The following is a 26,495-nucleotide window of genomic DNA, read 5'->3' as shown; positions in this document are numbered from 1 at the left end:
CAAAAGAGCGTTCCTTCCAACTAGAATGACCGGCAGGTGCAGGTCTCAGACCCAAGAGTCCGGTGGTACAGGAAGGAAGGGATAAGGGCGAGACGCCTGACCTCGGCTGGGAGCCCCCCACTTCCATCTTCACAGAGGTCGACTGGAGCCCACATCCAAAAGGGCTAGCCACTGCAGCTAGGCTAGTTTTTACTAGCTAGGGGAAAGAACCGTGGGGGCCCCTCTGAGTGGTGGGGGTCCAATCCAAACCTCGGTGTTTGAAGTCAGCCATGCTCTCCCACAGGTTCTCTGGTCCAACCAGGGCTCTCCTCCCCCGGGGTGGACAAATCAGGAATGAAGGGACGGGGTAGTCAAGTAAGTATATCCAATCACAGCAGAAAATATTTTTTTAATGGCTTTGGCTTTATGGCACGAAGCAAGCACCCCCCTGTTTAAAGGCACAGAGTCCTCTCTTCTGCCCTACCACCTGGGCCTCTGAAATCAAGTCCTGAGTTCCAAGGGGGTCACTGCCAGGCAAGAGGGAACGGGGCAAGGCTTCACTCCCCTACAAACAGCAGATACCCAGGGCCATGACGACATTGGCCCAGACAGTTCCTGGTGAGTCCTGTACAGGAGTCAGCTAACATGGTCCCTGAGAGCAGTCCAAGTCCCCCAGAAAAAGCCCATCCTCAGAGCTATACATTCAGTGCTCCAGATCCACAGGCAGCGTGAAGTCTCTGAAGCTATAGAAGGAGATGTCACCATGATCCACCAGGGCAAAGATCAGGGGAACATCCCCACTCTGGTAGGTCAACCGCTTGAGGCTGCAGAGGTCTGGGACAGGCTCATCAAATCTGCAGGAATACAGATTAAACTGAGACCTAGTCATAGCCCACCCATGGCTCCCAGCCCCCGCCCCCCCAAGGCTTCCAGAGCAGGAAGGCTGTAAGAAGAAAGCTAGGGACCGTGAATACTGGCCCTGGGCTCGGATGTCTACAAATCCCATGGCTTTGATGAGCTCTTCGAGATAGCCCCAGAGCAGAGGGATAGCTGATATGGGTTCTCACCACTCTAACCCAGTAAACCCTTCAAACCAATTCCCTCCTGTTGAGTGAGCCCAGCACTAAAGTGAAGAGGAGACCACCCTAAAATGCCAGTACCAAGGATAGATAGGTGGCACTTAACCCTTCTGGACCCGATTCTTCTCAGGGACTGGCAGGGACCAAGGGATGGATGGGCCAGCAGCAGCAAGGGTACTGCTCAATCATCTCGTACCCACTAATGCACATTCGGACATAGGGTTTGCCAGGGTTGTTTTTCCGGAAGGTAGCCACAGCGTCAGCCTGGTAAACATCGAAGCTGATCTCCAAGCCTCTAGACTTCCCCAGCAGCCTGCGGACCAAATGAGAAACGTAACAACAGACTCTCTTCTCTCACCAAACCCTTCCTACTACCAGTTCTACCAAGCAGCCTCACAGGGGCTACACCACCATCTCATCATTCTCCCTCTCCCTAGAGGCACAGGACAGTAGCTGTCACTGGAAGCTAAGTGTGCGGGCAGGTGTCCCTGGGGTGATCCTCTGACTCACACCCAACTCCAGGAATCAAATCCCAGCTGTCGCTCCACCTGGCAGCCAATGTCATGGAGACAGTGAGCAGAGCTGAGACTCACCGGTAACCTCCATCAGCAAGGTGTGTTGTCTGCAGCACAGAGACGTGTTGAAGGACCGTGGCTACAAGGGCAAGTGAAAACAAGACCTGGAGAAGGGGCGTCACACACACTCCTGGAGGAGTTCCTACACACTCCTGCCATTCTGCCCAATCTGCTAACCAGGTTAGGACCATCAGACTTACCAGAATGTGTTTAGTTATGTTCCACACAGTAGCAGTATTCAGGACACACTTATCTGGTAATCCTGCTCTACTCACCTACCAATCTCCCATGTTCCCTTGACGCCTTTACAGATTTCTGAACCTGTTACTATACTTAGCTCAGGCCACACACTTAGTTCCTTGTTCCTAAGAACAGATAGTGAACTTTCCTCTTACTTGGCTAAAACCTCTGGGGTGCCGCCACGCTCCGGCTAACAGCTGTGAAGGGGAGAGACCCACACCTGGCTGCTGGCAACGCCATCCAGCAATCTTGGGTATGGTCGTAAGGATTTGGGTGTAGTTTTCACCCCCACAAGTGTCACGGGCAATGACTCATCAGAAAACCTTTTCCTGTGGGCTCTGCTGGGGCCGCTGTCACCTACGGAAGTCTGTGCAGGGACACTCCACTGCAGTCTCCTCATACCTTAGGCCCCAGCCAGCCTGGTCAAACATGCCTTTTCCAAAGTCTTAGGATCCTTCTGCTCCCAGTGGCCTGTGGGTATAGCAGGTGAGGGGTGGTTACCTGGGGAATCTGCTTTCGCAGGGTTGAGCAAGGGCGTGACAGACTGGCCCCACAGGTGTGGGGGGCGGGGCTGGCTCTTCTGCAGCCGTCGCCTCTGCAGCAGCTCCTTGTACTCCCGCCAGCCGGAGCAGCTCCGCACCTCAGGATCTGCATTCACATCCTCCCGGAACTGCTGGGCCTCTGCTTGCTGGTCCCGGTCTCTCCGGGAAAGCTTCTCCTTCCGCTGGTTCAGCTTTTGGCACCAGGACTCAGCATCTGTCCCTCGCCCAATGACATTGGCCGGGAGCAGCTCTGGGGCTGGGGCAGGCAGGAGGGTGTGGCGGCTGTCTGAAGCCATGTTGGGGAAGGAGATCTGCTCAAAGTTCCAGCGGAGTTTAGGAGCCCCCTTGGCTCCATTCTCGATTTTATCATTCTCCTGGCCACACCCCACATCCTCCCTGGCCAGAGCAGGGCAAGGCTCTGGAGACCCCAGAGACTGAGAGGAGAGTCCTGAGTCCTTCCTGGGGCTTGACTCCTGGGGCTTCTCTGGATCCTGGCTATTCTGGTCACAGGCAGGTGGGCTGGAGGCTGACAGGCTCACGGGTGGCAGGGAGCTCTGCAGACCCTTAGCCTTCTTATTGACAGACCTTAGAGACATGGGAGGAAAAGCAGCGTATTTGCCCCTTGTTACTGTCACCGGGACATATCTGTCCCACTGGAATGGAGGTGGACCCCCGGCTGGCTCCCCAATCCTGTATGAGAACATCCCAGGCCCCTTCTTAAGCCCTGTGGTCAGACACTCCCTGGGGGTGGCAACGGCAGGGGAATTACCGACAGCTGGAGCGCCTCTTCCTCTTGCCAGTCCCGTCCTCCAGGCACTGGGCATAGCCATCCAAGTTAAGCTGCCTCTCGTAAGGCGACACAACAGAGCTGTGGGGAGAACAGCAGGCAGGCAACAGCTCCACCTTCTCAGACTGGTGCTGCCAGCAGGATTTGGGAGGGAGCGGTCAAGAGGACAAGTCGGAGGCCAGAGGGAGATCCATACCCAAAGGAGGAGTACTGGAACAGCCACAAGGGCCTAGTCACCCACCTTTGCCCACGTCCCTTGAGTGTCACCAATAATACCAGATGTTCCTAAAGAGCTGGCAACACATGATTAATCAGGCCAGGAGTACAGCTCAGAGACAGAACCTTTGTCTAGGAGGTATGAGGCCCTGGCTTCCACCCCCAGCACAACAGAAAACAAGTAAATTCTTAATCGCTGGTGAAAAGAACAAAAGGCAATAGAAAACTTGGAAAACACAGGGGGAAAGAAAAGATGGAAATAAACACCATGAGCCAGACAGCGGTGGTGGCGCACACCTTTAATCCCAGCACGCAGGAGGCAGAGGCAGGAGGATCTCTGTGAGTTCGAGGCTAGCCTGGTCTACAATATCAAGTTCCAGGACAGCCAGGACTACAACAGAGAAACCCTGTCTCAAAAAACCAAACCAAACAAAAACAAAAACCTTGGATTCCCACAGGTAACATTCTTCTTTGTTTTTTATTTGGGGTGTTTCATTTTTTTGTTTGCTTGTCTGAGAGAGGGTTTCTCTGTGTAGCCCCTGGCGGTCCTAGAACTTGCCATCTGGTACATTTTTATTTCTTGTACATACATACCACTGTTTCTCTGTATATTTTTGTTTTGTTTCCTGACCAAACTGACATTGTACTAACACACTGCTATAAAATCTTTTTTACTTCCCCACTCAGTTATATATTGTGGGCTCAGACCCTTATCACTATAGCATTCTTCCCTGCTATGAGGAGGGGGGAGAAGTGAGAGAGAGAGAGAGAGAAAGAGAGAGAGAGAGAGAGGAAGAGGGAGAGGGAGAGGGAGAGAGAGAGGGAGAGGGAGAGGGAGAGGGAGAGGGAGAGAGAGAGAGCAAGCCCAATAGCAGAGGAGGGCCTTGGGTATTATACTTGGGAGCTGTCTATCCCGGTGGCCAGCAGCTCCCTGATTAGGCCAGGCTGGCCACTGAACCCCAGGGACCTGCCTTCTCTGCCCCCCCAGCGCTGGGGATACCAGGATGAACACACAGCCTTTGGGTTCTGAGGGACTGAGCTTGGGTCCTTGTACTTGCAGTGAGTCCCCCTCTCCACCACTATGAATGTTTTATGGCTCCCAGTGCCGCACGGCTCAGATGCAGTACGGTGAATCTAAACCAATTACAATTGTGAAGTGAAACCTTAAGTCCGTCATTACATCACAGGACATCTTTTTACTACAAGTCCTACATGACGGCCCTGCTTTCAAAGAGAAACCAGTCTGCGAGGGTAGGTCTCCACAGCTGAGCCCTGATTTTCAAGTGTCGATTTGGCAAAGCGATGGCGTTTGCAACTCTTCTTTATTATACAGGAAGTGGGTAGAGGCTGAGATTTGGTTCTGTTCTTCCTCAGCCATGAGTTCGGGGCCTGGCATCAGAAGGTGCTCACTAATACTGCTGACTGACAGAACACTCTCAGGAGGAACTTCTGCACACAGCTGGCCTGTTTCCCTAGGACAGATCCCACTTTGGGGAACCGTTTTAGAGTTTGGGGGCAGACTATAACTGCAGAATCTATACCAGTTTCTACTGTAAGTCTGAAAGTGGCTGTGGCATTCAGCAAGGCCGGACCACTAGGTAACGGAGGAGATCTAGGCCGGCATTAGAAATGTGAAACCCACCCGACTGTCGACCCCTCCCGGTCCCTCAGTCCTGCACATGCCTCACAAACTGGCCGCACACCTACGTGCCAGGCGCTGGCTACTGCAGTTCTCTGTCTCGATGCTCATCGTGAGCTGCAGGTACTTGGTCATTGCCTGAGCCGGGGTCCAGTTTGGCAACCCGGGAGAAAGTGCAGTGATGCAATCCATGCCCACATGCCCCCTGTTGAACACTTCTAGCTCAGACCCAAGAAGCCACACTGAAGCCAAAGGTCCCAGGTCCCACTTTCACAGGAGAATAGTCGGCCAGGTCCCAGGACGGCAGTGCATGGGAACCAAAGGAAGGACTTACCTTGGCTGGAACCGACGGACCACGTAGCCTAGTCTCTTCAGGTGGCTGAAGACCTCAAGAGAAGAGAAAAGGAAGTCTTAGATGCTCCTTTTGTTTGCATGTTTGTTTGAAAGGCTCTTGCTATACAGCCCTAGCTATCCTGGAACTAGGTAGACCAGGCTGCTCCAAACTACTCAAAAGTAGTATTCTTCCTTCTACCTGTAAGTGTTAGAATTACGACCATGCCTGGCTTAGATGTCCATTCTTTTTTTTTTTTTTTCCCAGAGAGAGAGAGAGAGAGAGAGAGAGAAGGTTTCTGTGTAGAGCACTGGCTGTCCTGGAACTCACTCTATAGACCAGGCTGGCTTTGAACTCACAGAGATCCACCTGTCTCTGCCTTTCCAGGGCTGGGATCAAAGGCGTGTACCACCATGCCTGGTTTGGCTGTCTATTCTTTACAGTAACTTAGTAGTTTCTCTAAACACAAGTCATTTCCTATACCTCTTGAAACTTTTTCTCCTATATAGCTCCAGTTCCAAACCTTGGAACTGCTTGGACCACATTCCATTATAAATATTATCCTCACCAGGCCTAATGGTTCAAGCTTGTAATCCTGCCACAGCCTCCCAAGTGCCGGGATGGCAGGCATGTGCTATCTCACATGGTGGTATAGTTTTTGTTTGTCAGTGCTGAGGTCTGAAGGCAGGCATGCATGACAAGAATCTTGTGAGAAGCTGCATTCCCAGCCCCTCCAGCATTACTGGAGGAACAATGTCAAGATGTTCACTATGCTGGCTAGTTTTTTTTTTTTTTGGTTTTTCGAGACAGGGTTTCTCTGCGTAGCTTTGTGCCTTTCCTGGAGCTCACTTGGTAGCCCAGGCTGGCCTCGACCTCACAAGAGATCCATCTGGCTCTGCCTCCCGAGTGCTGGGATTAAAGGTGTGCGCCACCAACGCCCGGCTCGCCCTCCATTCTAGGTTAGATTATCTACTGTGTGCCTAAAATCCTGCTGGATGTCCAAGAAGTACCTCAACACTATTTTGTATGAAACAGATCACTTTTGACTAGTCCCCTTCTTTCAAATAAGCGCCTACCTCAGTCTCCCCAGCTAGATGACACCATTTTGGTCATGCTGGTCATACTGGCACAAGTCTCTTGGTCATCCAACCAACTGCTAACAACCATCCATTCGTTCTCCCAAAACATTCCCGAGATACTTTTTTCCATTCACTGCCACGCTAACCCTCTACTTTGTCTCACCTGAAAGAACATTCCAGAATGGATCTTTTTTCTATCCTAATTTTATCCTCGACCTAGCACTAATTCTCTGTAAAGTCAATGTTTTTGTTGTTCCTTGCTGTTTAGTAGTTCTGCTTAACACTGGGTTTTATCATGTAGTCCAACCTGTCTTAACTTGTGATTCTCCTGCCTCAGTTTCCAGAGTGCTGGTATTACCTGTGTGGTTGACCATGACAAGCACTACCTACTTTTTGTTTTGTTTTGAGACAGTCTCTCTCTATAGTCCTGGCTGTCCTGGAGCTTGCTATGTAGACACGGCTGGTCTGGAACTCACAGAGTTCCAGAGATCCTCCGGCTTCTGCCTCCCACGTGCTGGGATTAATGGCGTGCACCACCATGCCTGGTTACCTACCAACTTTTTATTATCCAGCTGGCTCCATTAGAGTATAAGCCTGATGATCAGCACAGGCTCTTAACTCTCCTATAGCGTGGCACATGACACTGGGCTTGTATCCTCAAGAAACTTGTCACTACTCAATTGGCCCGGCAAATGGGAGGCTCCCTGGGAGGCCACTGATACCTGATAATGTAGGAAACTCAAGGTGTCCTCAGTCAGCAGCAGCTGGTAGGCCTCTTGGATAGACAGTGGCAGGTCTTGGTAGAAGAGCTGAATAGAGCCCTGGAAGAGGACCAAGAGCTTAGTCGTGTGTATCCTTCCTTCAGAGCCTAAGCCAAACGGGGTCAGCTCCTTGGCTCTGATCCTCTTCCCCCCCCACACCCCTAACAACACTGCACGACCACGACCCACTAGGAGAGAGGATTAGATCCCCGCTGCTTGAGTGGGGACTCTTTTCTGTCCTCCAAGTCCGCCTGTAAGTTCACTGAAAACGTACAAGTCCTTGTGGTCCACCAAAACGCATCCTCCCCACGTCTTTAGTCTGCACCCCCTGCCCGCAGCCCCAGGCCCCCACTCACACACTCCAGCAGATACAAGGCCTCTTCGGGGTGCAGCCGCTGCCGCCCTTGCTCGGAGTAGCCCATGGTCTGCCAGAATTTCCCCTGTGGGGAGCAGAGCGAGGGTCACGGGGCCGCTGGGGGGCAGAGGAAAGGGGTCCCCCGGATGCTCGGGGCGCTCACCGCAGGAGACTTCAACTCCACAAAGCCTTCTTCGGGTCTCCACTCGGCGGCCACCAAGCTGCCCCTGGCGAGGAGTGGGGAGGGGGCGTCTGGGTCTGCGCGGGCAGTCCCCGGCCTCCGCGCACCCCCGACCCCGGCCCGGCCCCCGCCCCCTCCCAGCCCCGGCCCGGCCCCTCTCACAGGCGCTCCACGCGCTCCTCCGCCAGCAGCTGCCACAGCTCCTGGCGACACAGGCGCAGCCGCTCGGCCTGGGCCTCCGAGCCGTCGGGGAGGAAGTCCTTGGGGCCATGCGACCGCTGAGGCAGCTTCTGGGAGCGCGAGCGCGCCGCCCGGAGCTCCGCGGCGCTGAGGAGAGCCGGGGACAGGCGGTCAGCACCGAGGCCCGCTTCCGGATCCCACGCACCCCCACGCCTCCCCCCGGACCCCCCGGGCCGCGCGGCACCTGAGCACACGGCCCGCGGGAACCTCCACGGACGCGGGTTCGGACTCGGGCTCCATCGGGCCGCCGTCTGCGGCTGCGCGCGCGCCGCCCAAGCCCCGCCCACCCCCGGAACCCCGCGCGCGGTCCTAGCGCCCGCGGACGCGCCTGCCCTGCGCTCCCGCGATGGCAAATCCGCCCTCGGGCTTCGCGCCTTCCTTCCTACCTGTCCGGCGTCCTCACGCCGGTCGGCACCCGTGTCCCTCAGTCCGCGGGGCCGGGTTCGGGCTGCAGGTTTCTAGATGTGCAGAGAAACTCACCTGTTGTGTTTCCAGCGCTCCTGCGGGGCCCCCCTCTCTAGTGACACTACCCGGCCCCTGGGAAGGTGGTGTGAGCAATCACACGCGGGGCCGTCCTCTCTGCAGCCCCGAACCGCCTAGCGCTCTGCCACCGAGAGGGAAGAGGTGCGTGCAGAGCGGAGAGCAGGGACTCCTCGAATACCAGCTCTGCAAACTGGAGGCCCCGTGGGGATGTCAGGAGTGGTCCGGAGACATTCGGAGTTGCTTCAGGATGGGCCAAAAAAAAACACCTCTTCAGAGGAGCTCGGGAGCAGGGTTCAAAGGCCAGGGGCGGGAGGCGCTGTCCGGCTCACCCGGGTGCTGAATCGCCACCCCAGCCTCCAAAAGCACCTCCTCAAGGCTGGGGTCCCCGCCGTGACTCCGCGGGTCGTTCCCACGCTCACCACTAGGTGGCACCATTGCTCCAGCCAGCCGCCGTGCGTCGGCGCCTCTGCCCGTGGACGACGGTGGCTGCGGGCCACCCGGGAAAAGATGGGGCGAAGAGGAGGGGGTCCCCGCCCCTGTGGGGTCCTCAGGACATCCTCTTTTCTCTCCTACTTATTCACAGCCCATTTTCCGGTCTAGACTAGAACCCAGCGCTCTCGGGATCCCCAGCCCGGACACAGGGGCGTGAAACTTCACCTCCCGCCCTCTCACCAGCCCCTTGGCACCCCCACGCCGCTTCACCTGCGCGCATGCGCTGATCCCACTGGCTCGGATCCCGACCGGCTGACGGGGGGCGGGGCCCAGTGAGGATTGGGGCGGGACTCGGGGTGCTGATTGACAATCCGACTGTGCGGCTGGGACAGTCCCCAGCTCCCGATCCGGCGGGAGGGAGGGGGGAGGGGCGGGATTTCCTGCGGGAGGCGCCGAGCCGGCCTTGGGAAGGAGGAGAAAGGGGTTGCGGGTGGGGGGGCACAGTGGAAACCAGCGTCCAGAGTGCCTGGGACTGAGCACGGCCAGCCGGACCCCCGGCGGGGCGGCCGGGAGAGGTGAGGCTGCGTGGCCCGGGCTGGGGGTCAGAACTCCTGAGAGCATACGCCAACTAACTTTCTTGTCCGATCGGCGGGCGCCTCCATCCCTTTGCTCCTTCCGCCTTCCTCGAGCCCCGCTTTTCGTTCTCCTCTGTCTGTCCCCCGGACTCTCGACTCTCCGGGTCCTGCTTGCCGCTTTGTTCCCGGGGTCGGTCGGGGCTGGGCTGGGCTGCGGGGAGCTGCGCGGCGCTCGAGGGGCATTCCGAGGGGCGGGGGAGCCAGCCGACCCCAGGCACTGCCAGGAGCACCCTCCCCCGGTGCGGTCGCGGGTTTTGTGGAGGAGTGCCCTCCGGCTTGGGCTTGGGACTTAGGAGGAATGAGGGGTTCCCCACCTGGGCCCCAGGCCTGCCTGAGTCTCATGCCGCAAGATTCTGGCAGCAAAATCACCGCCGCCGAGGAACCGACTTAAGGTTTTGTGCGGGAAGTCGAGGGCTGGGGTTTCAGGTTCAGGCTTGGGAGGCAGTTGACTAGCAGTGTCCTAGCCCTGTCCTGGATCTCTACCCAGCTGCTGCCTCACCCCACGGAGCCGCAAGGACGGCTTAGCAACAGGTGCTGTTGAACGCCCCTATCCAACAGGTAGACCTCGCCCGGAAAGTGAGGGGCAGAAGCTCCCCAGCCCACCCTCCAAGTGGCGCTGGGATGGTCACTTATTAAAGTGGGGCCTCGGTAATGAGGAGTCTGAGGGCAGACAGCGTGGACAGGGAGTGACCCCTGCCCATTTGCCGGTGCCACTCTTCCAGGCCCTACCTTTTGGCCCCGCCTGTTGTCTGTGGGTGTCAGAGCCTGGGGCTGTGGAGAATGGGCTGCTGTCCTGCCTACCCCAGTGTCTTCTGCTGCCAAGGCCCCCCCTCCCCCCCCCCGTGCGCCCAGGCTTGAGGTGCTGCCCAGTGCCATGGGGGCACAGGCAACTCAGCCTCTCCCTCCTGGAATGCCACCCTCTTCTTTTTGCATGTATATACGTCTCTCAAGCACAGCAGCTTCCTCCCCTCCCTGAGTGGCTCAGACCCTCCATGACTCCCGGGACACCTAAAGTGATTTGGGGCTCTCTGGAGTCCTGTCTTGGTCATCTTCTGTGTCCTGTTTCCTGGCTGTGACCCAGCTTTTCAGCGGAGGACCTGTACCTTTTCCAGACCCCCCAGGACTTGTCCGCGGCGGCGGCTGCCTCATGCCGGAGAATGCTGACTGCTCTCTGGATGGGCACTGGTGCTTCTGAGCTAACCCAGGAATATTGGCGGGCCCAGTCCCGGCCCATCCCAAGGCCGACGGAAGCTGCAGGCTGATCTTAGTCCAGATTTCCACACAGCCTCCACCCCCTAGAGACTGGATTTCCTGTCTGTGGTGGCAGTTCCCGGAGCACCTTGAGGGACTATATCTCTGCCTGACAAGGAGCCCATTGCCTGGGACACCAGATTTGTTTCCCCAGGACCAGGAGTCTGCCAAAGCATTGAGGCATGGCGAACTGACACTTGGTTGGACCCGAGTCTTGCCTCTTCCTGGACTCTGAAGCCCAGAGCCTGGCGCAGTGATCAGAATGGGTCGTGAGCAGGACCTGATCCTTGCCGTCAAGAATGGAGATGTGACCTGTGTGCAGAAACTCGTGGCTAAAGTGAAGGCGGCAAAAACCAGTGAGTCCTTGGTGGGGTGACCATCTGACTGAGGCGTTCTCTGAGTACTGAGGTGGGGTGACCATCTGACTGAGGCTGTTCTCTGAGCACTGAGGTGGGGTGACCATCTGACTGATGCTGTTCTCTGAGCACTGAGGTGGGGTGACCATCTGACTGAGGCTGTTCTCTGAGCACTGAGGTAGGGGTGACCATCTGACTGAGGCTGTTCTCTGAGCACTGAGGTGGGGTGACCATCTGACTGAGGCTGTTCTCTGAGCACTGAGGTAGGGGTGACCATCTGACTGAGGCTGTTCTCTGAGCACTGAGGTGGGTGACCATCTGACTGAGGCTGTTCTCTGAGCACTGAGGTAGGGGTGACCATCTGACTGAGGCTGTTCTCTGAGCACTGAGGTGGGGTGACCATCTGACTGAGGCTGTTCTCTGAGCACTGAGGTGGGGTGACCATCTGACTGAGGCTGTTCTCTGAGCACTGAGGTGGGGTGACCATCTGACTGAGGCTGTTCTCTGAGCACTGAGGTGGGGTGACCATCTGACTGAGGCTGTTCTCTGAGCACTGAGGTGGGGTGACCATCTGACTGAGGCTGTTCTCTGAGCACTGAGGTGGGGTGACCATCTGACTGAGGCTGTTCTCTGAGTACTGAGGTGGGGTGACCATCTGACTGAGGCTGTTCTCTGAGTACTGAGGTGGGGTGACCATCTGACTGAGGCGTTCTCTGAGTTCTGAGGTGGGGTGACCATCTGACTGAGGCTGTTCTCTGAGCACTGAGGCGGCAGAGAGCTCAGAGGAGGTGGGGGCAGGGGAGGGTCACTTCAGTTTGCAGGCTTGAGGAAGAAGGACTGTCCTGTTGTAGACAAGAAGGGCTTCTGTGTAAGAGAGCCAGAGAGGAAAGTGGGTCCCTTCTTGCTCTGTGTCTCCAAACGAGTCACTTCACAGCTCCGAGCCATGGAATCCTGGCCTGCTAAGTGACCGTACTGAAGTACGTTTGGTTTATGTTTTTATTTTTTACTGTGTGCCAGGCTCCGTTCCAAGCTCTGGGACTGAACTTGTGGCCCTGGAGGTTGCCTGTTGGTAGCAGGCTTTTCCGATGTGTTCTTTGGCTCTATGGGGCTTGGTTATATAGGGTGGGAAAGACTACAGACAGTGTCATGACTACCAACATCCCCATCCCATGCAACCAGAGCTTCCCTGTATTTATACCAGAACTTCGTGAGGGCGTCTGTAAAACCTCTTTGGACACAGCGGTTGGGTTTCTGGGGTTGTTGGTTGGTTGGTTGGGGGCTTTGTGAGGCTTAGAACCCAGGACCTCACACTTGGCCCGCACGTGCTAGATCATCGCCCGCGGCATGTTCCCAGCCCCCAAAGAGAGCAGTTTCCCGGGACTCACAACACCTTCTCCCCGTTACTAAAGCTCCTTTCTCCCTAGCTCAGCTGCTTGTGTTCCTGGGGAGTGTGTAGCCGATGCTCATTTTCTAGGGGTTTCCACAACCCTGAGGACTCTGTCCCTGCCCGGGCAGCAGGGCTGGGTACATGGATGGCCACTGAGCCCCATCTCTCAGGACCCTCGGTAATGACACAACCGCTCACACCCACCCCTGGAGGAGACCTCTGGACTTTAGGACGAGCACCCTGAGCTCTTCCAGATGGTGAGGCTCATCTCCTCCAGGACTTTAGTCAGCCGGTGCTTCTTGCCCCTCCTCTGGGACTAGAGAAAGTGTTCCCTGAGGGGAGTGTTCCCTGAGGGGAGGGTCTCCTCTGTGGCATGCGGCTTTAACCCCAAGACACACCTGGGTCTTGTACACAGGAAGGAATCCCCAGGCTACTTGGAGACATCTTATTATCCCCGCCCACACCTTGGAGTGTTGGTGCCAAAAGGAAAGACGTTAATGGCGTGCACCCACCTGCACAGCAGGGTGGAGACCCAGCCGTGAGGTGGAGCTGTGCCCCTGGGTCCTTTCCTCCTGGGGAATGAGTGAGCGTGAACAGGACAGAGGGAGGTGCTGAAGTGCCCAGGAGAGGCCTGAAGGTCTAAGTGGGAGCCACTCTCCTCCAGGCTCACCTCTCTGTTGCTTTTGGCCACCTGCCCGGTGGGGCCTTGGTCACACTGCCGCTGGCCTCACGGCCCTGGCTGCCTCAGAGAGTGAGGCCCATTGGAGGGGAGTAGGAGGGACTGGCTGGTGGTGGGAATCTCACAAGTAGGCAGGCTTCAGAAAATGTCTTCTGTGTCCAGTGATAGTCTCTAGGGGATGGAGTGCCTCTCCTCAGTCCAAGGTGTGGACTCACTCACCTGTACAGCGTGCAGGTGCAGACTCGGGGTGACAGGCCCGAGCCTCCTCATTAAGTCCCTGCACTGTGCCTCCCTTCTTTGTCCCCTGAGAAGCCAGAGAGGCTAGTGACAAAGATGAGCTCACAGGTGACCTCGGTAAACCTTGGCGTCTGTGAAATAGTGTAACCCCCTTGCTTCCTGTCAGGGAGGCATGTCGCTATCCATTATTACACAGATAAGGGAAGGGACACTCAGGGTTAGTGACTTGCCCAAGGTCACATAGCCCTGGGGTCAGATGAGAGAGAGATAAACCCATGTGCTTTCCTGTGTTCCCACAGTGATCACTGATTTCTGTTCCTGTATCACCTGGGGGATGTTCTAAATGCATAGAGTCCCCCAAATTAAAATTATGCAAGAGAGCCTGGGACTCCAAAGCAGTTCTCAGAGAGGGATGAAGGACCCTGTACCAAAGCAAACCACTTTGATGGAGGCATCAGGGCGCCCCTTTTCCTCTTGCGGTGCTGACTGGAAGCCTCTAGCTGATGCTTCTTTCCTTCTGCCTCCTCTGATATCCAGCCACACGCTCCCCATCCCGAGGATGCTTCCGGTCCCGAGGACGCTCCCTGTCCCTGGTCCTCGCCATTCACTGGCTTTGCCCCCTTCCCTCTGCCCCTCCCCATCTCTTTTTTCTGAGGTCTCCTTCCTTAGCTGGAGGAAATGGATGGGCTGGGGTGACTGACTGAACTCACATCCTTTGCTTGGGCCTGAGACAGGGGTGACCCTTCCAGCCCCAGAGCCAGGCTGGGGAAGAAGGTTATGCCACGGCGGCGGAAGTGACTGGAGCCGCCACAAGGAACCAGGACCCTCCGCCCTCCCGCCAGGGTCCCCAGCCCAGTTTCTGTGAGCCTCTCCTCCACCACCTTTCCGGCTATTGTTCTGGAAAGAACAGAGCCACCTATCTGGCCCTGCCCGTTCCTGCCTGTGTCCCTCCTGTCACATTGTCTGCCCCTCCCTGGAGGGGACACATCCAGCCACCCAGCTGCCCCATCCCAGACTCTCCAAGCCAGCGGGCTAGTGAAGGGAAGGCTCCCTGAAGGACTCTGGTTCTCTTGTCTTGGGCCCTTGTCTTCACTGAGGCTTAACGAGGCACCTTGGCGGCCAAAGTCGCTGCCCAGGAAAGGCCGAATAGCCTTTGGGTCGTACGCTTCCTGCTTCCGCAACTCCTGTTCTTTCCCGACCCCAAATGGTTCTGTATTATAAGAACTGTCAGGTCAGAAGGGACGAGAGGAAGGCTGCGAGGTCTGTGCTTCCTCCCCGCAAGCCCCCCCCCCACATTCTCTCCCCTGCCCCTTCTTAGTTCTGTATTTACCTTTTTAGTACAGAGTCCTTCAGCTCCACCTATGTGTGCCTGCCCCCTCCCTCCCTGATGGAATGAGGCCCTGCCTTTCCCAGGCTGCTGGGGTATTTGGGGGCCCACCAGGGCCTGGGGGGCAGGCCTGGACCAGCATGTCTGGCACCCTGCCCAGCCTGGGCCGAGCCCGGCCCACTCCCTCCCAGCAGGGTGGGTTCCGGCAGGACGCAGGGGCTGCCTGTGACAAGGCTGCTCCTCTTCCAGCACCTCAAGGAACTCCCCCACATGCTCTGTGTGCCGCTGGCTCCTCACCTGCCTGTAGCCCGTGCGAGGGAGGCAGTGCCCACTGCTCCTCTAAGGGGGCCCACCAAGTCAAAGCTGGTGGGTATCGAGTGGCAGGTGTTCCCCAAGCACACAGATCCATGGAAGTGCCAGAGGCCAGTTTGGGTACGGTGCCCCCAGTATGATGGCCAACATGTAAGGAGTGCTAAGTCATTATGTTGCCGTCATTCGCATGCCCACAGGGGACAGACACTGTCGTGACAGCTTCGGGGCTTGGGGGGGGGGTGGAAGATTCTATGATCAGCCTGTTTTTTGTGGAGACCAAGTCGTCTAGGTTAACTGACCTGCCCTAACTGGCGGGGCTGGCAGGCACACGGACTCGGACTGGTGTCGGAATGTTCTATATGGCCCTGCCCACCGGGTCCTACTCAGGGATGCTCGGAGCCTGGCCTTGTCAGCATCCTCTCTGCCCTTGAATACTCAAGGCCCCCCTCCTTTCTTTCCATGCCTGTTCCCCTCGGCGCAATAGGACAATCTGACTCTCTCCCTAACCCATTCAGGCAGGAATGCCAACCATGCGCCCCGTGGGCCTGTCCTATTGAAGGCATGCCATGCCAATACCCCTTCCCGCCCCCTTTGGCTCTATAAACAGAGCTGGGCAGGGGCTCTAGGGAAACCAGGCTGCTGCTGCCGTGGCTTCTGTACTGTGCCCTCGAGCCAGAGGGACAGGACCTGTAAAAGGCCATGGGGCAGGTGCTCTTCTGTACGCCGAAAGGTCGGTTGGGTCCTTGGAGGTGGGTGACGGGAGTGCTGGGTGAGGGTGTGTATGGACAGGGCAGTTGATGCCATGTGCCCTGACGTCCCCTACCCTGTTCCCCCAGAGCTCCTCGGCTCCACGAAGAGACTCAACATCAATTACCAGGATGCTGATGGGTAAGTGTGTGCTGCTGGGGAAAGAGTGGAATTCTGGGGAGGGGCCCACAGTCCCCTCACTCAGACTGGGTCCTTGAAGTCTGTTTGCCGAGAGCTCTGGGTCCTGCCTGTCTGTGTAGGGCCGGAGGGAGGGGGTCCTGCCCACCCACCTGCCTGTGGGGTTAGCCCTGAGCCAGAGGAGGGGCCCCCCCTTGGGTTAGATTCTTCCTGGGCCCCTTCTCTCCCTGGAGGGTAGGAGCCCTCAGGCTTCTGCTCCCACGGCCCCCTCCTCTGGGCAGGCTGGGTGGGGGATGTAGACAAATGGGCCTCTCAGCCGAGACACTGAGCCCTTTCATGCTGTGGCCCGGCTGCTGTCCGCTCCCACGGCAGGGCCTGGCAGGCACAGGGGGGCCAGTAACCCATCACCGCCGGCCCCCAGAATGAGCTTGGGGTGGAGGACTATTCACTGACACCCCCTATTTTGTGTCCCCCACGCCAGATTCTCTGCTCTCCACCATGCTGCCTTGGGGGGCAGCCTGGAGCTCATAGCCTTATTGCTGGAGGCTCAAGCCACTGTTGACATCAAAGACAGCAATGGTGAGGGTCCAATGTGTCCACCGTGTGGGAAAAGGAAGGTCTCCACCGCAGCCCCGTAACCAGAGCTTGCTCCTCTTAGGACACACTAAGAGGCGGCTTCCTTCTGGAGAGAGTGTGTAATTCAGGTTTCCCATTTAGATGAGGAAGCTCAGGGAGGTGATAGTCCTGCCCTGACGGTGTAGATCATCTGTGGTGGGCACAGCCAGAACTCTGACTTCAGCTCCATCCGTATAAGACCCTTTTCGGACCAAACCCCGGGGGGAAGCTGGCATTGCTGTATGGAGCTCTTCCCTGTCAGCCAGGGCGGCTCCGTCCCCTGTCTGGGCTCCCTTGACCCCTCTTAGAATCCCTTTTTCCTCCTGCTAGGCATGCGTCCCCTCCACTATGCAGCCTGGCAGGGCCGCCTGGAGCCCGTGAGACTTCTGCTGCGGGCTTCGGCGGCTGTCAATGCTGCCTCGCTGGACGGTCAGATCCCTCTGCATCTGGCTGCGCAGTATGGGCATTATGAGGTGGTAAGTGGGCCAGCCAGAGGGGATGTGGGGGCCAGGAGCCAGACAGGGGCCCGCATCCAGCAGGCCAGCCTCCCTTACCTGGCTTCCCCCATCCCAGTCAGAAATGCTTCTCCAGCACCAGTCTAATCCGTGCCTCGTCAACAAGCTGAAGAAGACACCCCTAGACCTAGCCTGTGAATTTGGGCGGCTCAAGGTGAGGCCTGCAGCCCTAGGGTGCTGGGTGCTGGGTACTGGGTGCTGGGTGCCGGATTCTGTTTAGTCTTAGGAGGAGGCTCTGACTGGGTGCTGCACCCTGTAGGTGGCCCAGCTGCTTTTGAACAGCCATCTATGTGTGGCACTGCTGGAGGGAGAGGCAAAGGACCCGTGTGATCCCAACTACACCACACCCCTGCACTTGGCTGCCAAGAATGGCCACAGAGAAGTCATCAGGTACCCCAAGGGACCCACCCACTTCCTCAACCTCTTCCTGTGGGACCATTAGTTTCTAGTCAATGCTTACCTAACGCTTTTTTTTTTTTAATTATGCGTATGCATGTGTTCTGTGGGGGGGGGGGTATGTGCATGTGGGTGCAGTTACCTGCACGAGACCATAGAGCCGAGTTTCAGGTGGTCATGAGCCGCCCAGTGTAGGTGCTGGGAATTGAACTGGGCCGCTCTGAGAGCAGCCCGCCCTGAACCACGCACAGAGTCATCTCTCCAGCCCCTCCCCTGCTGTTTCCACCCTTGGTGTCAATGCCACGGCCCCCACCCCCCTGGCAATCAGCTTCTTCCCCTGCCAGCCTCCTCACAACTCCTGCCCACCACAGGCAGCTCTTGAAAGCTGGTATTGAGATCAACCGCCAGACCAAGACGGGCACCGCACTCCACGAGGCTGCGTTATACGGCAAAACCGAGGTGGTGCGGCTGCTCCTAGAGGTGGGTATGGGCACGAAGAACCTACCATTATGTGTTGAGAGCAGCTGGGGAGGCCATGGTGTTTTGTGGGGCTCGGGGAAAAGGTCTCACTTCCTCTGAATGATGCGAAAGCCTCGTGGCGGGAGAGCAGACCCGACTGATTTAGACACCAAGGCTGCCTCTTACTAACCCATTCTTAACCTGACGTCTGAAACTTCATGCTTCTCACCTCTGAGACGGGAAAGTCATAGCAGCGCCCACCTCCTGGGTAGCTGGGAGGACTAGAGGAGAAATGTCAAGCGAAGGGCTTGGGATACATCCTTGTGATCCTGTGAACCCCAGGGCGGTGTGGACGTGAATATCCGGAACACATATAACCAGACGGCGCTGGACATAGTGAACCAGTTCACCACCTCCCAGGCCAGCCGGGAGATCAAGCAGCTACTTCGGGGTGAGTGTGAGGGAGAATACCTAGCTAGGGGCTGGTGGGAGGCTTCACAGCAGGTACCCGGGTGTGGTGGGGGAGTCAGCTGGGGAGTCGAGGCTCTGTAACCGACACCTGCCCAACCCCTTCTCTTAGAGGCTTCGGGGATCTTGAAGGTTAGAGCACTTAAGGATTTCTGGAACCTTCATGACCCCACCGCTCTCAATGTCCGGGCAGGAGATGTCATTACGGTGAGGGGCCCATGCATCCTTTGTAAGACAAGCAATTGCTGTGACTTACTTGGGCATCTGCTGTGGTACAAGGCCAAGTTAAATCTCTATGCACTCTTTTATAAAATCCCTTCTAAATCGGGGGAACAGAGGTACCATTTTCTTTCTTTCTTTTTTTTTTTTTAAGAGATGTCAAAGTTGAAGCTTAGAGAAATTAAATGGATTTACCCAGGTCACGTATCGAGCAAGCAGTAGAACTAGGAATAGAATATGATTGTTTGTATGCCCTGTGGTTGGGCTAGCATCGGTAACTAAACTTGGGTGAGGTCAGCTCTGTGCGGGAAGAGGTGGACCAGGCCTGCTGGACCGTTACTATTGAGACGGCCACTGCCACTTGCTTGGTATAGTGACTGTCTTTCCCATCCACACCGTCACAACAGGTGCTTGAACAGCATCCTGATGGCCGCTGGAAGGGCCACATCCATGAGAGCCAACGGGGCACAGACCGTGTAGGCTACTTCCCTCCAGGCATCGTCGAGGTGGTCAGCAAGCGGGTGGGCATACCTGTGACCCGCCTCCCCTCGGCACCCACCCTGCTGCGGCCGGGCTTCTCCCGGATGTCGCAGCCCTCTGCTGATGATCCCCTGCAGCCCCTCACCTACGGCCAGCTCCCTCGGGTGGGCCTCAGCCCAGACAGTCCAGGTAACATCCTCCCAGAAGGCAGTGCAGGCCCCTGGGCGCTGGCAAGTTGCCAGTCAGCTGGTAGCGGCGCCAACTCTGACCTTTATGCTTCTGCCCCCTACAGCAGGTGACAGGAATAGCGTGGGCAGCGAGGGCAGCGTGGGCAGCATCCGCAGCGCTGGCAGTGGGCAGAGTTCCGAAGGCACCAATGGCCATGGCACTGGCCTTCTTATTGAGAACGCTCAGGTAGGAGGGTAGGGTACCTGGGCCTGGTCAGGGCCTGCCCATTGCCTGTTTTCCATGTACTGAGTAGACTCTTCTTCTGTCTCCAGCCACTGCCCTCTGCCAGTGAGGACCAGGTACTGTCAGGCCTGCATGCCCCATCCCTGGCAGGTAAGAAGGGTAAATGGGACTGGTATTGGCTGGGAAGTAGAGGTGGGGAGGGAAAGCCATGCCCCTGCCCATCCCTCTTCCAACCACTTCTGATGCCATTTATCTCCTTGAAGACAACCTGAGCCACCGTCCCCTGGCCGGTTATCGCTCTGGGGAGATCTTCACCCAGGATGTGAGGCCAGAGCAGCTGCTGGAAGGGAAGGTAAGGTTTCTACTGAGAAACATGCTTCAGGCCTTGGCAGAGAGTAGAGGACTTTAGACCTGGCCCTGGGGAAGGTACAGGCCCGTGGGCCGGTCCCCTCTCAGCTGACGTCCATCCCACCTCACTCCATGCCCCAGGACGCACAGGCCATTCATAACTGGTTAAGCGAATTCCAGCTGGAAGGCTACACTGCCCACTTCCTGCAGGCTGGCTATGACGTGCCAACCATCAGTCGAATGACACCTGAGGTAAGTTCTGTAGCGGGTGAAGGGAGGGCGCAGCAGGCAGCGGAGGGCCCTGATGTCCGTGACCTGTGTGACAGGATCTGACAGCCATTGGGGTCACCAAACCTGGCCACCGGAAGAAGATCGCCTCGGAGATTGCCCAGCTCAGCATTGCTGAGTGGCTGCCCAACTATATCCCGGTGAGCAGGCGGACAGGGTGGGGCCCTTGGCTCTTACCCAGGGCTGTGGCCTTGGGAGTGGGGGAGAGCCAGGTTTTGATGGTGGCATTCTTCCAGGTGGACCTTCTGGAGTGGCTGTGTGCCCTGGGGCTGCCACAGTACCACAAGCAGCTGGTGAGCAGTGGCTACGACTCCATGGGGCTGGTGGCTGATCTCACCTGGGAGGAACTGCAGGAGATAGGCGTGAACAAGCTGGGTAAGGACCACTTGGAGGCGGCCCCTGACCCCAGCTATCTCCAGCATCTCTGAGAGGACTCAGGGAAAAGGGGTCTATCCAGGGCAAACAGGACACCAAGCCTAGACCCAGCTAACCCACCTGCGTCTGTCTCCCCCTGCCCAGGGCATCAGAAGAAGCTCATGCTAGGTGTGAGGCGGCTGGCAGAGCTTCGAAGGGGCTTGCTGCATGGGGAGGCCCTCGGTGAAGGTGGACGCCGGCTGAGCAGGGGGCCGGAGCTGATGGCCATTGAAGGCCTGGAGAATGGGGAAGGCCCAGCTCTGGCTGGCCCTCGCCTCCTCACCTTTCAGGGCAGTGAGCTGAGCCCAGAGCTACAGGCAGCTATGGCAGGAGGTGGCCCGGAACCACTCCCCCTGCCCCCTGCCCGTTCTCCCAGCCAGGAAAGCATTGGGGCACGCTCTCGGGGATCTGGTCACTCACAGGAACAGCCTGCCTCTCAGCCCAGTCTGGGGGACCCCAGTGCCCCACAGGAGAGGAACCTTCCAGAGGGTACAGAGCGCCCCTCCAAGCTTTGCCCCCCACTCCCTGGCCAAGGACCTGCCCCTTATGTCTTTATGTGTCCACAGAGTTCCCCCTCTAGCCCAGCCCCAGGGCCCCCTCCTGGCGCTCCCCGGGCCTTCTCCTATTTGGCTGGCTCTCCTGCGGCTCCTCCAGACCCGCCTCGGCCCAAACGCCGGTCCCACAGCCTGAGCCGCCCTGGCCCTGCCGAGGGGGAGGCCGAGGGGGAGGCTGAAGGGCCAGTGGGCAGGGCCCTGGGCAGTTATGCCACCCTTACTCGGAGACCGGGACGCAGCACCCTTGCCCGGACTAGCCCTAGCCTGACCCCAACTCGAGGGACCCCCCGAAGCCAGTCCTTCGCCCTGCGCGCCCGTCGTAAAGGTCCCCCGCCCCCGCCCCCCAAGCGCCTCAGTTCCGTCTCTGGCTCCACCGAGCCCCCTTCCCTCGAGGGAAGCCCGGGACCCAAGGAAGGGGCCACGGGTCCCCGGAGGAGAACACTGAGCGAGCCCACGGGCCCCTCAGAGCCCCCCGGCCCCTCTGCCCCGGCTGGCCCTGTGTCGGACACAGAAGAGGAAGAGCCTGGGCCTGAGGGGGCATCCCCATCTCGGGGCAGCTCAGGAGAAGGGCTGCCATTCGCAGAGGAAGGGAACCTGACCATCAAGCAGCGCCCGAAGCCAGCTGGTCCCCCGGCCCGGGAGACCCCTGTGCTCGCTGGCCTTGACTTCAACCTCACAGAATCAGACACCGTCAAACGGAGGCCCAAATGTAAAGAGAGAGAGCCGCTCCAGACTGCACTGTTGGCCTTTGGGGTAGTGGGTGGTGACACCCCGAGCCCCTCTGCTCCCCTGTCCTCCCAGGCCCCCTGTGAACCCCCCTCAACGTCCTCGAACCCTCCACGGTCTGAGCCTAGCAGCCTTCCGTCTCAAGGAACTCCAGCTCCTCCTCTCGGCCCCCTATCTCAGCTCCCCGGCCACCACGGGGCCTCTGCTGGGCCAGCTCTGGCAACAGGCAGTCGGCTGCCTGCGGAGACAGAGCCTCCCGCTGCCCCTGCTGCCCTCCTCAAAGTGCCTGGAGCAGGTAAGCGGTGAGGCGGGCACCGGGAAGGTTGCCCTGTGCAGGGTCACATCGAGCCAAGTCACACGGTAAGCTTTCGTCTCTACAGGAACAACTCCCAAGCCTGTGTCTGTGGCCTGCACTCAGCTGGCATTTTCTGGCCCAAAGCTGGCTCCCCGGATTGGCCCCCGCCCGGTACCTCCTCCGAGGCCTGAGAGTGCTGGGCCTGTGTGTCCCGGCCGGGCCCAGCAGAGACTGGAGCAGACCAGCTCCTCCTTGGCAGCTGCCCTGAGGGCAGCCGAGAAGAGCATTGGCACTGAGGAGCGAGAGGGGTGAGCCGAGTGCTGGGTGCGGAGGGGGGGAGAAGGCTGGGCTTGGGAGCATTGCGAGGGGACGCTGCAGGCAGTCTGGGCCAGGAGGCCTCCAGTGGGCCGTCAGAGAAGCCTACAGGTTCCTGGTGACTGTCGCTTAAGACACATTCATTTAGGCAAAGCCTCTGTAAGGGAAGGGTGGTAACTCCTGCTCCTGGGAGGCTATAAACAGTAAGAGGCGAGGTACAAGTGTGTGGCAGCAGACGCACCCCGTTAAGGCGTCCCCTTGATGTAGCCCCACAGCGACCTCTACCAAGCACATTCTGGACGACATTAGCACCATGTTTGACGCCCTGGCTGACCAGCTGGATGCCATGCTGGATTGAACGAGACCGGCTTGTGACCCGCCCTCCCATGGTACCCACCGTGGCCTGCCAGTGTTCACCGCCTGTGGCCCATCCTGGAAGAAGACCCTGGCACCCAAGGAACAGGCTGAGGCCCTCCTGCGGCTTCCAGCAGTGGCTGTCAGGCCCAAGGGGGGCGGAAAGGACTTGCCAGAGCCTGACTGGAGGGCCTCAGCTGTAGGGGAGCAAGGCCCCTCCTGTGTACAGGCGACTGCTCAGCTTTGGCCCCCCGACAGGGACCCTGGTGAGAGCATTCTCTAGGAGGTAGCCGCAGGGCTTTCGGATGTTTAGGGAACTCTTGTGGCCACCCACTGTGCGGCTCCGGGGCCCTGGGAGGCTTGAGGAGGCTGTGCACTTGGCTGGCCCTCTGTGCAAGTGTACATAGGTGATGTAAATACACCGCAGGGGCATGTCTTTCTGCCAGTGCCCGGTGGCCCTGTCACCTCCTGCCTGTCTGGCCATCCTACCCGGGGAGGCAGTGCTGGCCAGGGGCAGGGGCAGTGCGGTTAACAGATCCCCAATACCCAAACTTTTACAACTGTACATAATATTTTTCAAGCAGAGAGAAATGCGTATATTTTAAATGGAATTTATTCTATCTATTAACTGCCTGAGAGAATGCAGCGGGGGAGGCCTTCACACCACAGAAGAACCTCTACCCACCTCCTGCCGGAGGACCCAGTTGGTCCAGGCCCAGGATCTGTAACTATTAACCTCTTCCCCACTAACCCCAATGAAAGTGTCATTCCACGTGACTGGGCTGTGTTTTGGATCTGTGCATGAGACCTCCAAATCCGGGACTCTCCCTTCACCCAGACCTTGGGGCACTCATCAGTGTGGAGGGATGATGGCTGCAGCCTTGGGAAGGGAACCTTTCATGGATGCTTGATGAATCCACCACAGGTTTTTCTTAAGCAATTTACAATTTTAATATAAACCAGTTGACATTCACTCCCAAAAGGCTCATTTCCAGTAAAAAAAGAAAAAAAAAAAGTCTCCCAGAAGAGGACAGAGCCTGGGCTGGGTCCTCCGTGGATGACTTAGGGCCAGCCGAGGCAGGGCTCCAGGGTGAGGCAGGTCCTTTCCGTCTTCCAGCCCAGAGGAAGGGGAGGGCCCCAGGACCACAGCCAGGCCCCTGCCCCAGGAGAGGGACATGGGTGGCAGGGAGGACACAGCATCCTGCACAGCAGCAGTCACTGCTTCAATGAAAACTGAGGCTGCCATAGACGCGCGAGAGGAAGGTGTCCGGTGAGGGGACCCCAAAGAGAGGTAACACAGGGGAGGGAGCTGAGGGTCCCTTTACCAAGGGCCTGAGGTCATACATTCAAGAGGGCCCTGGCCAAGCCAGGGGAGAGCCAGGGCAGTCCTGTCAAGCCACGGCTCCAACCCTCGGCTCCTTCATGAAAAGCCCCAGTCAGGAAGACAGCAGAGTCTCCGGTGACCAGAGCTGAGCCTCCAGTGCCATGAGGCACAAAGACAAACCCTGAAACATTCATGATACCAACTCCCCAGACTCAGGGGTCGGTCTGGCTCTAGCCCCAGGAACCAGGGCAACGATGGCCACCATGGTCAATGGCTCAGAAGGGAGAGTTCATGCCCAGCTTCGTTTCAAACTGCAGCTTCTGTCGCTTCTGGTAGCGGACACGGACCCTGGTGAAACAGATTAAAATACAGTTGACAACTCAGCCTGGTGACTCAGGCCCGTAATTCTAGCTTCTTGGGGGCTGAGGCAGGATGATTACAAGGTCAAGATCGATCTACTTAGTGAGAGCCTGTCTCCAAAAGTCAAAAGTGCTAGAGCTATAACCAGGACAGAGCGCATCAGGGGAGCTGGCTCCCTCTCTAGCACAGGAAAACAAAAAGCCTGGCACAACCCTGCAGACGGGAGGACTGAGCAGGACGTCAGGGCCCAGCCAAGTGCTGCCAGCTCACCGAATCTCATGCAGTTTCACAACCTCATTGGTGACTACCACAAGGACCAGGGACAGACAGCCCAGGAGCCATGTCAGCAGGGGTACGTCCTCTAGGCCGAAGTGGACGCGTGTGTCCCTGTGTGTCCACAGCTGCAGGTCCACAACTGTCTGGACCACCTGGCCTAGGAGCCTGAGGAAGGAGAGAACAGCCCTGTGTGAGCCGAGTCATCTTGCTTTCTCGGTACAGTTAGTTCAAGGGCAGCCAGACGCCCGTCTCCCCCCACCTGTGGTGGCAGCCCCGTCCCCCGTCAGACACTACTCACACCACAGGCACGGTCACTGCCCACCAGATGTTTGTCAAGGGGCTCTTCCTCCACAGAGGCTTGGTGCGGTGTACATGGGTGATGGAGATGAAGACTAGAAGGATTGACCAGTGGGGTGTCAAGGCTCCCACTGGCCCAAAGTCTTGCCTCCCACCCTGGGGCTTCCCCATTAGCAGTCAGCAGCCCCAGTGAGGCAGAGTCCTTACCTGTGTGCAGAACAATCAGGGCAGCTGTGAGCTTCTGAGCTGAGAGCAACCCGTTGGCAAAATCCCCAAACCAGGCTGGAGCTCTGTCGTCATGGCTGCCAGAGGGAGACAGAGGCTCAGCCTCCTGAGGGCCCGCAGGAGGATGGCCTGGGGTGGTGAGGCGAGACGAGACGCCCCGGGACCCACCTGCAAAGCATGACTGAGGAGCAGTTGGTGAGGTTGCGGGCCCGGGCGCTGTCACAGAAGCTCTGCAGTGTGAAGCCAAAGCAGATGAGGCAGGAGCTGATGGTGAGGCTGAACTTGAGCAGGAAGCAGAGCAAGAAGTAGTGCTGGGTCTGTGGTGTGAAGGAGGACAGTCAGTCCTGTGGTGGGAAGACCCCGCAGGCAGGCCATAGGAGACCTGGCACCTGCTCATCTTCACGTTTTTGCAAGCTCTCCGCAAATGGTCACGCCTCAGGGAATATGGACTGGAAAGCACATTCCCAGCAAGACTCTTTCTCAGTTTTGACCACCACCTCCACTAGCCAAGTACCAGCTCTCCAGGTCCCTGACCTCTGCCGAGCCTTCCAGGTTAGGCCTACCAGCCCCAACCCTCACACCCTCTGAGAAGCCCTGGTAACCTGGGTCTGCCTTACTTACCTTCTTAGGGATGGATTGAAGGTTTTTGCCTGTTGCCATTGACATGATGGAGCTATGTGGTGGTTTCCCCAATAGAGAGATGCTGAAATCAATGTGGGTAAAGGGACAGTGATTACTGCTGTCTCCCGACTCTCCCAGGGAACACCCCCAGGGGATCTTGGGAGGAGGCCCACTCCAGTAGTGAGGTGGGATGAGACAAAGGGGCCTTGCCTCAGTACCGCCTTGCACCAGGAGTGATCCCTGAGTCATCTTGCTAGGACACTCTGGGCCCCTTGGGATGCCCACTGGCACCCCAGCCCCACTGGCTGGGCACAGAGGGGCTTCAAGACCTCTCACCTGAGCAGAGGGTAACAGAAGCAGGACAGCCATAAGATGTCTGTGGTACTCAGGAGTGGTGGAAGCTGGACCAGACAAGAAAGGAACTAAACCAGGAAAGACAACATCACCAAATTTGTGGACCCCGAGGCCACCTTGCCCTTGCCCAACAGACTCAACGTCTTGACCGAGAGGAGCAGGGAAGAGAGAAGACTTCTACCAGTGGGGTCCT

At 57.8% G+C, this 26,495-nt stretch overlaps 3 protein-coding genes across 10 annotated transcripts in view; 1 reads left to right on the top strand and 2 right to left on the bottom strand.

The window, feature by feature from the left end:
• Positions 1 to 368: 368 nt before the first annotated feature.
• Positions 369 to 8,263, bottom strand: Tsen54 (tRNA splicing endonuclease subunit 54). Of its 3 annotated transcripts, XM_037201249.1 has the most exons (12): positions 8,189 to 8,247; positions 7,927 to 8,091; positions 7,747 to 7,810; positions 7,585 to 7,668; positions 7,190 to 7,288; positions 5,392 to 5,444; positions 3,444 to 3,495; positions 3,185 to 3,333; positions 2,375 to 3,000; positions 1,652 to 1,712; positions 1,255 to 1,371; positions 369 to 833 (listed from the first exon to the last, which is right to left on the bottom strand). In XM_037201249.1, the coding sequence occupies exons 1-12, from the start codon at positions 8,242 to 8,244 to the stop codon at positions 683 to 685; spliced, it is 1,677 nt and encodes a 558-aa protein (XP_037057144.1). In that variant the 5' UTR covers positions 8,245 to 8,247; the 3' UTR covers positions 369 to 682. The 3 variants fall into 3 exon arrangements, 2 of the variants coding, with proteins under 2 accessions (XP_037057144.1, XP_028745542.1); XM_028889709.1 differs by lacking the exon at positions 3,444 to 3,495 and having other exon boundaries at positions 3,185 to 3,283; positions 8,189 to 8,263; XR_005090414.1 differs by lacking the exon at positions 369 to 833 and having other exon boundaries at positions 1,280 to 1,371; positions 1,569 to 1,712.
• Positions 8,264 to 9,387: 1,124 nt separating this feature from the next.
• On the top strand, positions 9,388 to 23,622 carry Caskin2 (CASK interacting protein 2). Of its 3 annotated transcripts, XM_028889623.2 has the most exons (20): positions 9,388 to 9,494; positions 10,667 to 11,161; positions 15,940 to 15,991; positions 16,470 to 16,567; positions 16,934 to 17,079; positions 17,177 to 17,272; positions 17,378 to 17,508; positions 17,886 to 17,994; positions 18,316 to 18,424; positions 18,554 to 18,648; positions 19,068 to 19,329; positions 19,433 to 19,554; positions 19,641 to 19,701; positions 19,815 to 19,903; positions 20,041 to 20,151; positions 20,226 to 20,327; positions 20,424 to 20,562; positions 20,707 to 22,176; positions 22,262 to 22,484; positions 22,759 to 23,622. In XM_028889623.2, the coding sequence occupies exons 2-20, from the start codon at positions 11,068 to 11,070 to the stop codon at positions 22,847 to 22,849; spliced, it is 3,600 nt and encodes a 1,199-aa protein (XP_028745456.1). In that variant the 5' UTR covers positions 9,388 to 9,494; positions 10,667 to 11,067; the 3' UTR covers positions 22,850 to 23,622. The 3 variants fall into 3 exon arrangements, with proteins under 3 accessions (XP_028745456.1, XP_037057143.1, XP_028745457.1); XM_037201248.1 differs by lacking the exon at positions 9,388 to 9,494 and having other exon boundaries at positions 9,741 to 11,161; XM_028889624.2 differs by lacking the exons at positions 9,388 to 9,494; positions 10,667 to 11,161 and adding an exon at positions 15,346 to 15,833.
• A 149-nt stretch (positions 23,623 to 23,771) lies between these two features.
• Tmem94 (transmembrane protein 94) overlaps positions 23,772 to 26,495 on the bottom strand; it is a 36,618-nt gene continuing 33,894 nt past the window's right edge. For all 4 annotated transcript variants that reach the window (XM_028889619.2, XM_028889616.2, XM_028889617.2 and 1 more), the window contains 7 exons: positions 26,285 to 26,370; positions 25,949 to 26,030; positions 25,496 to 25,644; positions 25,310 to 25,404; positions 25,104 to 25,197; positions 24,800 to 24,970; positions 23,772 to 24,517 (listed from right to left, as the gene is read on the bottom strand). In XM_028889619.2, the coding sequence (XP_028745452.1) occupies positions 24,445 to 24,517; positions 24,800 to 24,970; positions 25,104 to 25,197; positions 25,310 to 25,404; positions 25,496 to 25,644; positions 25,949 to 26,030; positions 26,285 to 26,370 (750 nt within the window). In that variant the 3' untranslated portion in view covers positions 23,772 to 24,444. The remainder of the gene's footprint in view (positions 24,518 to 24,799; positions 24,971 to 25,103; positions 25,198 to 25,309; positions 25,405 to 25,495; positions 25,645 to 25,948; positions 26,031 to 26,284; positions 26,371 to 26,495) is intronic.

Source organism: Peromyscus leucopus, chromosome 8b, assembly GCF_004664715.2.
Source record: "Peromyscus leucopus breed LL Stock chromosome 8b, UCI_PerLeu_2.1, whole genome shotgun sequence".
Classification (NCBI taxonomy): domain Eukaryota; kingdom Metazoa; phylum Chordata; class Mammalia; order Rodentia; family Cricetidae; genus Peromyscus; species Peromyscus leucopus.
Note: the sequence above shows the minus strand (reverse complement) of the source record. Positions and strands in the feature narration are given on the sequence as shown.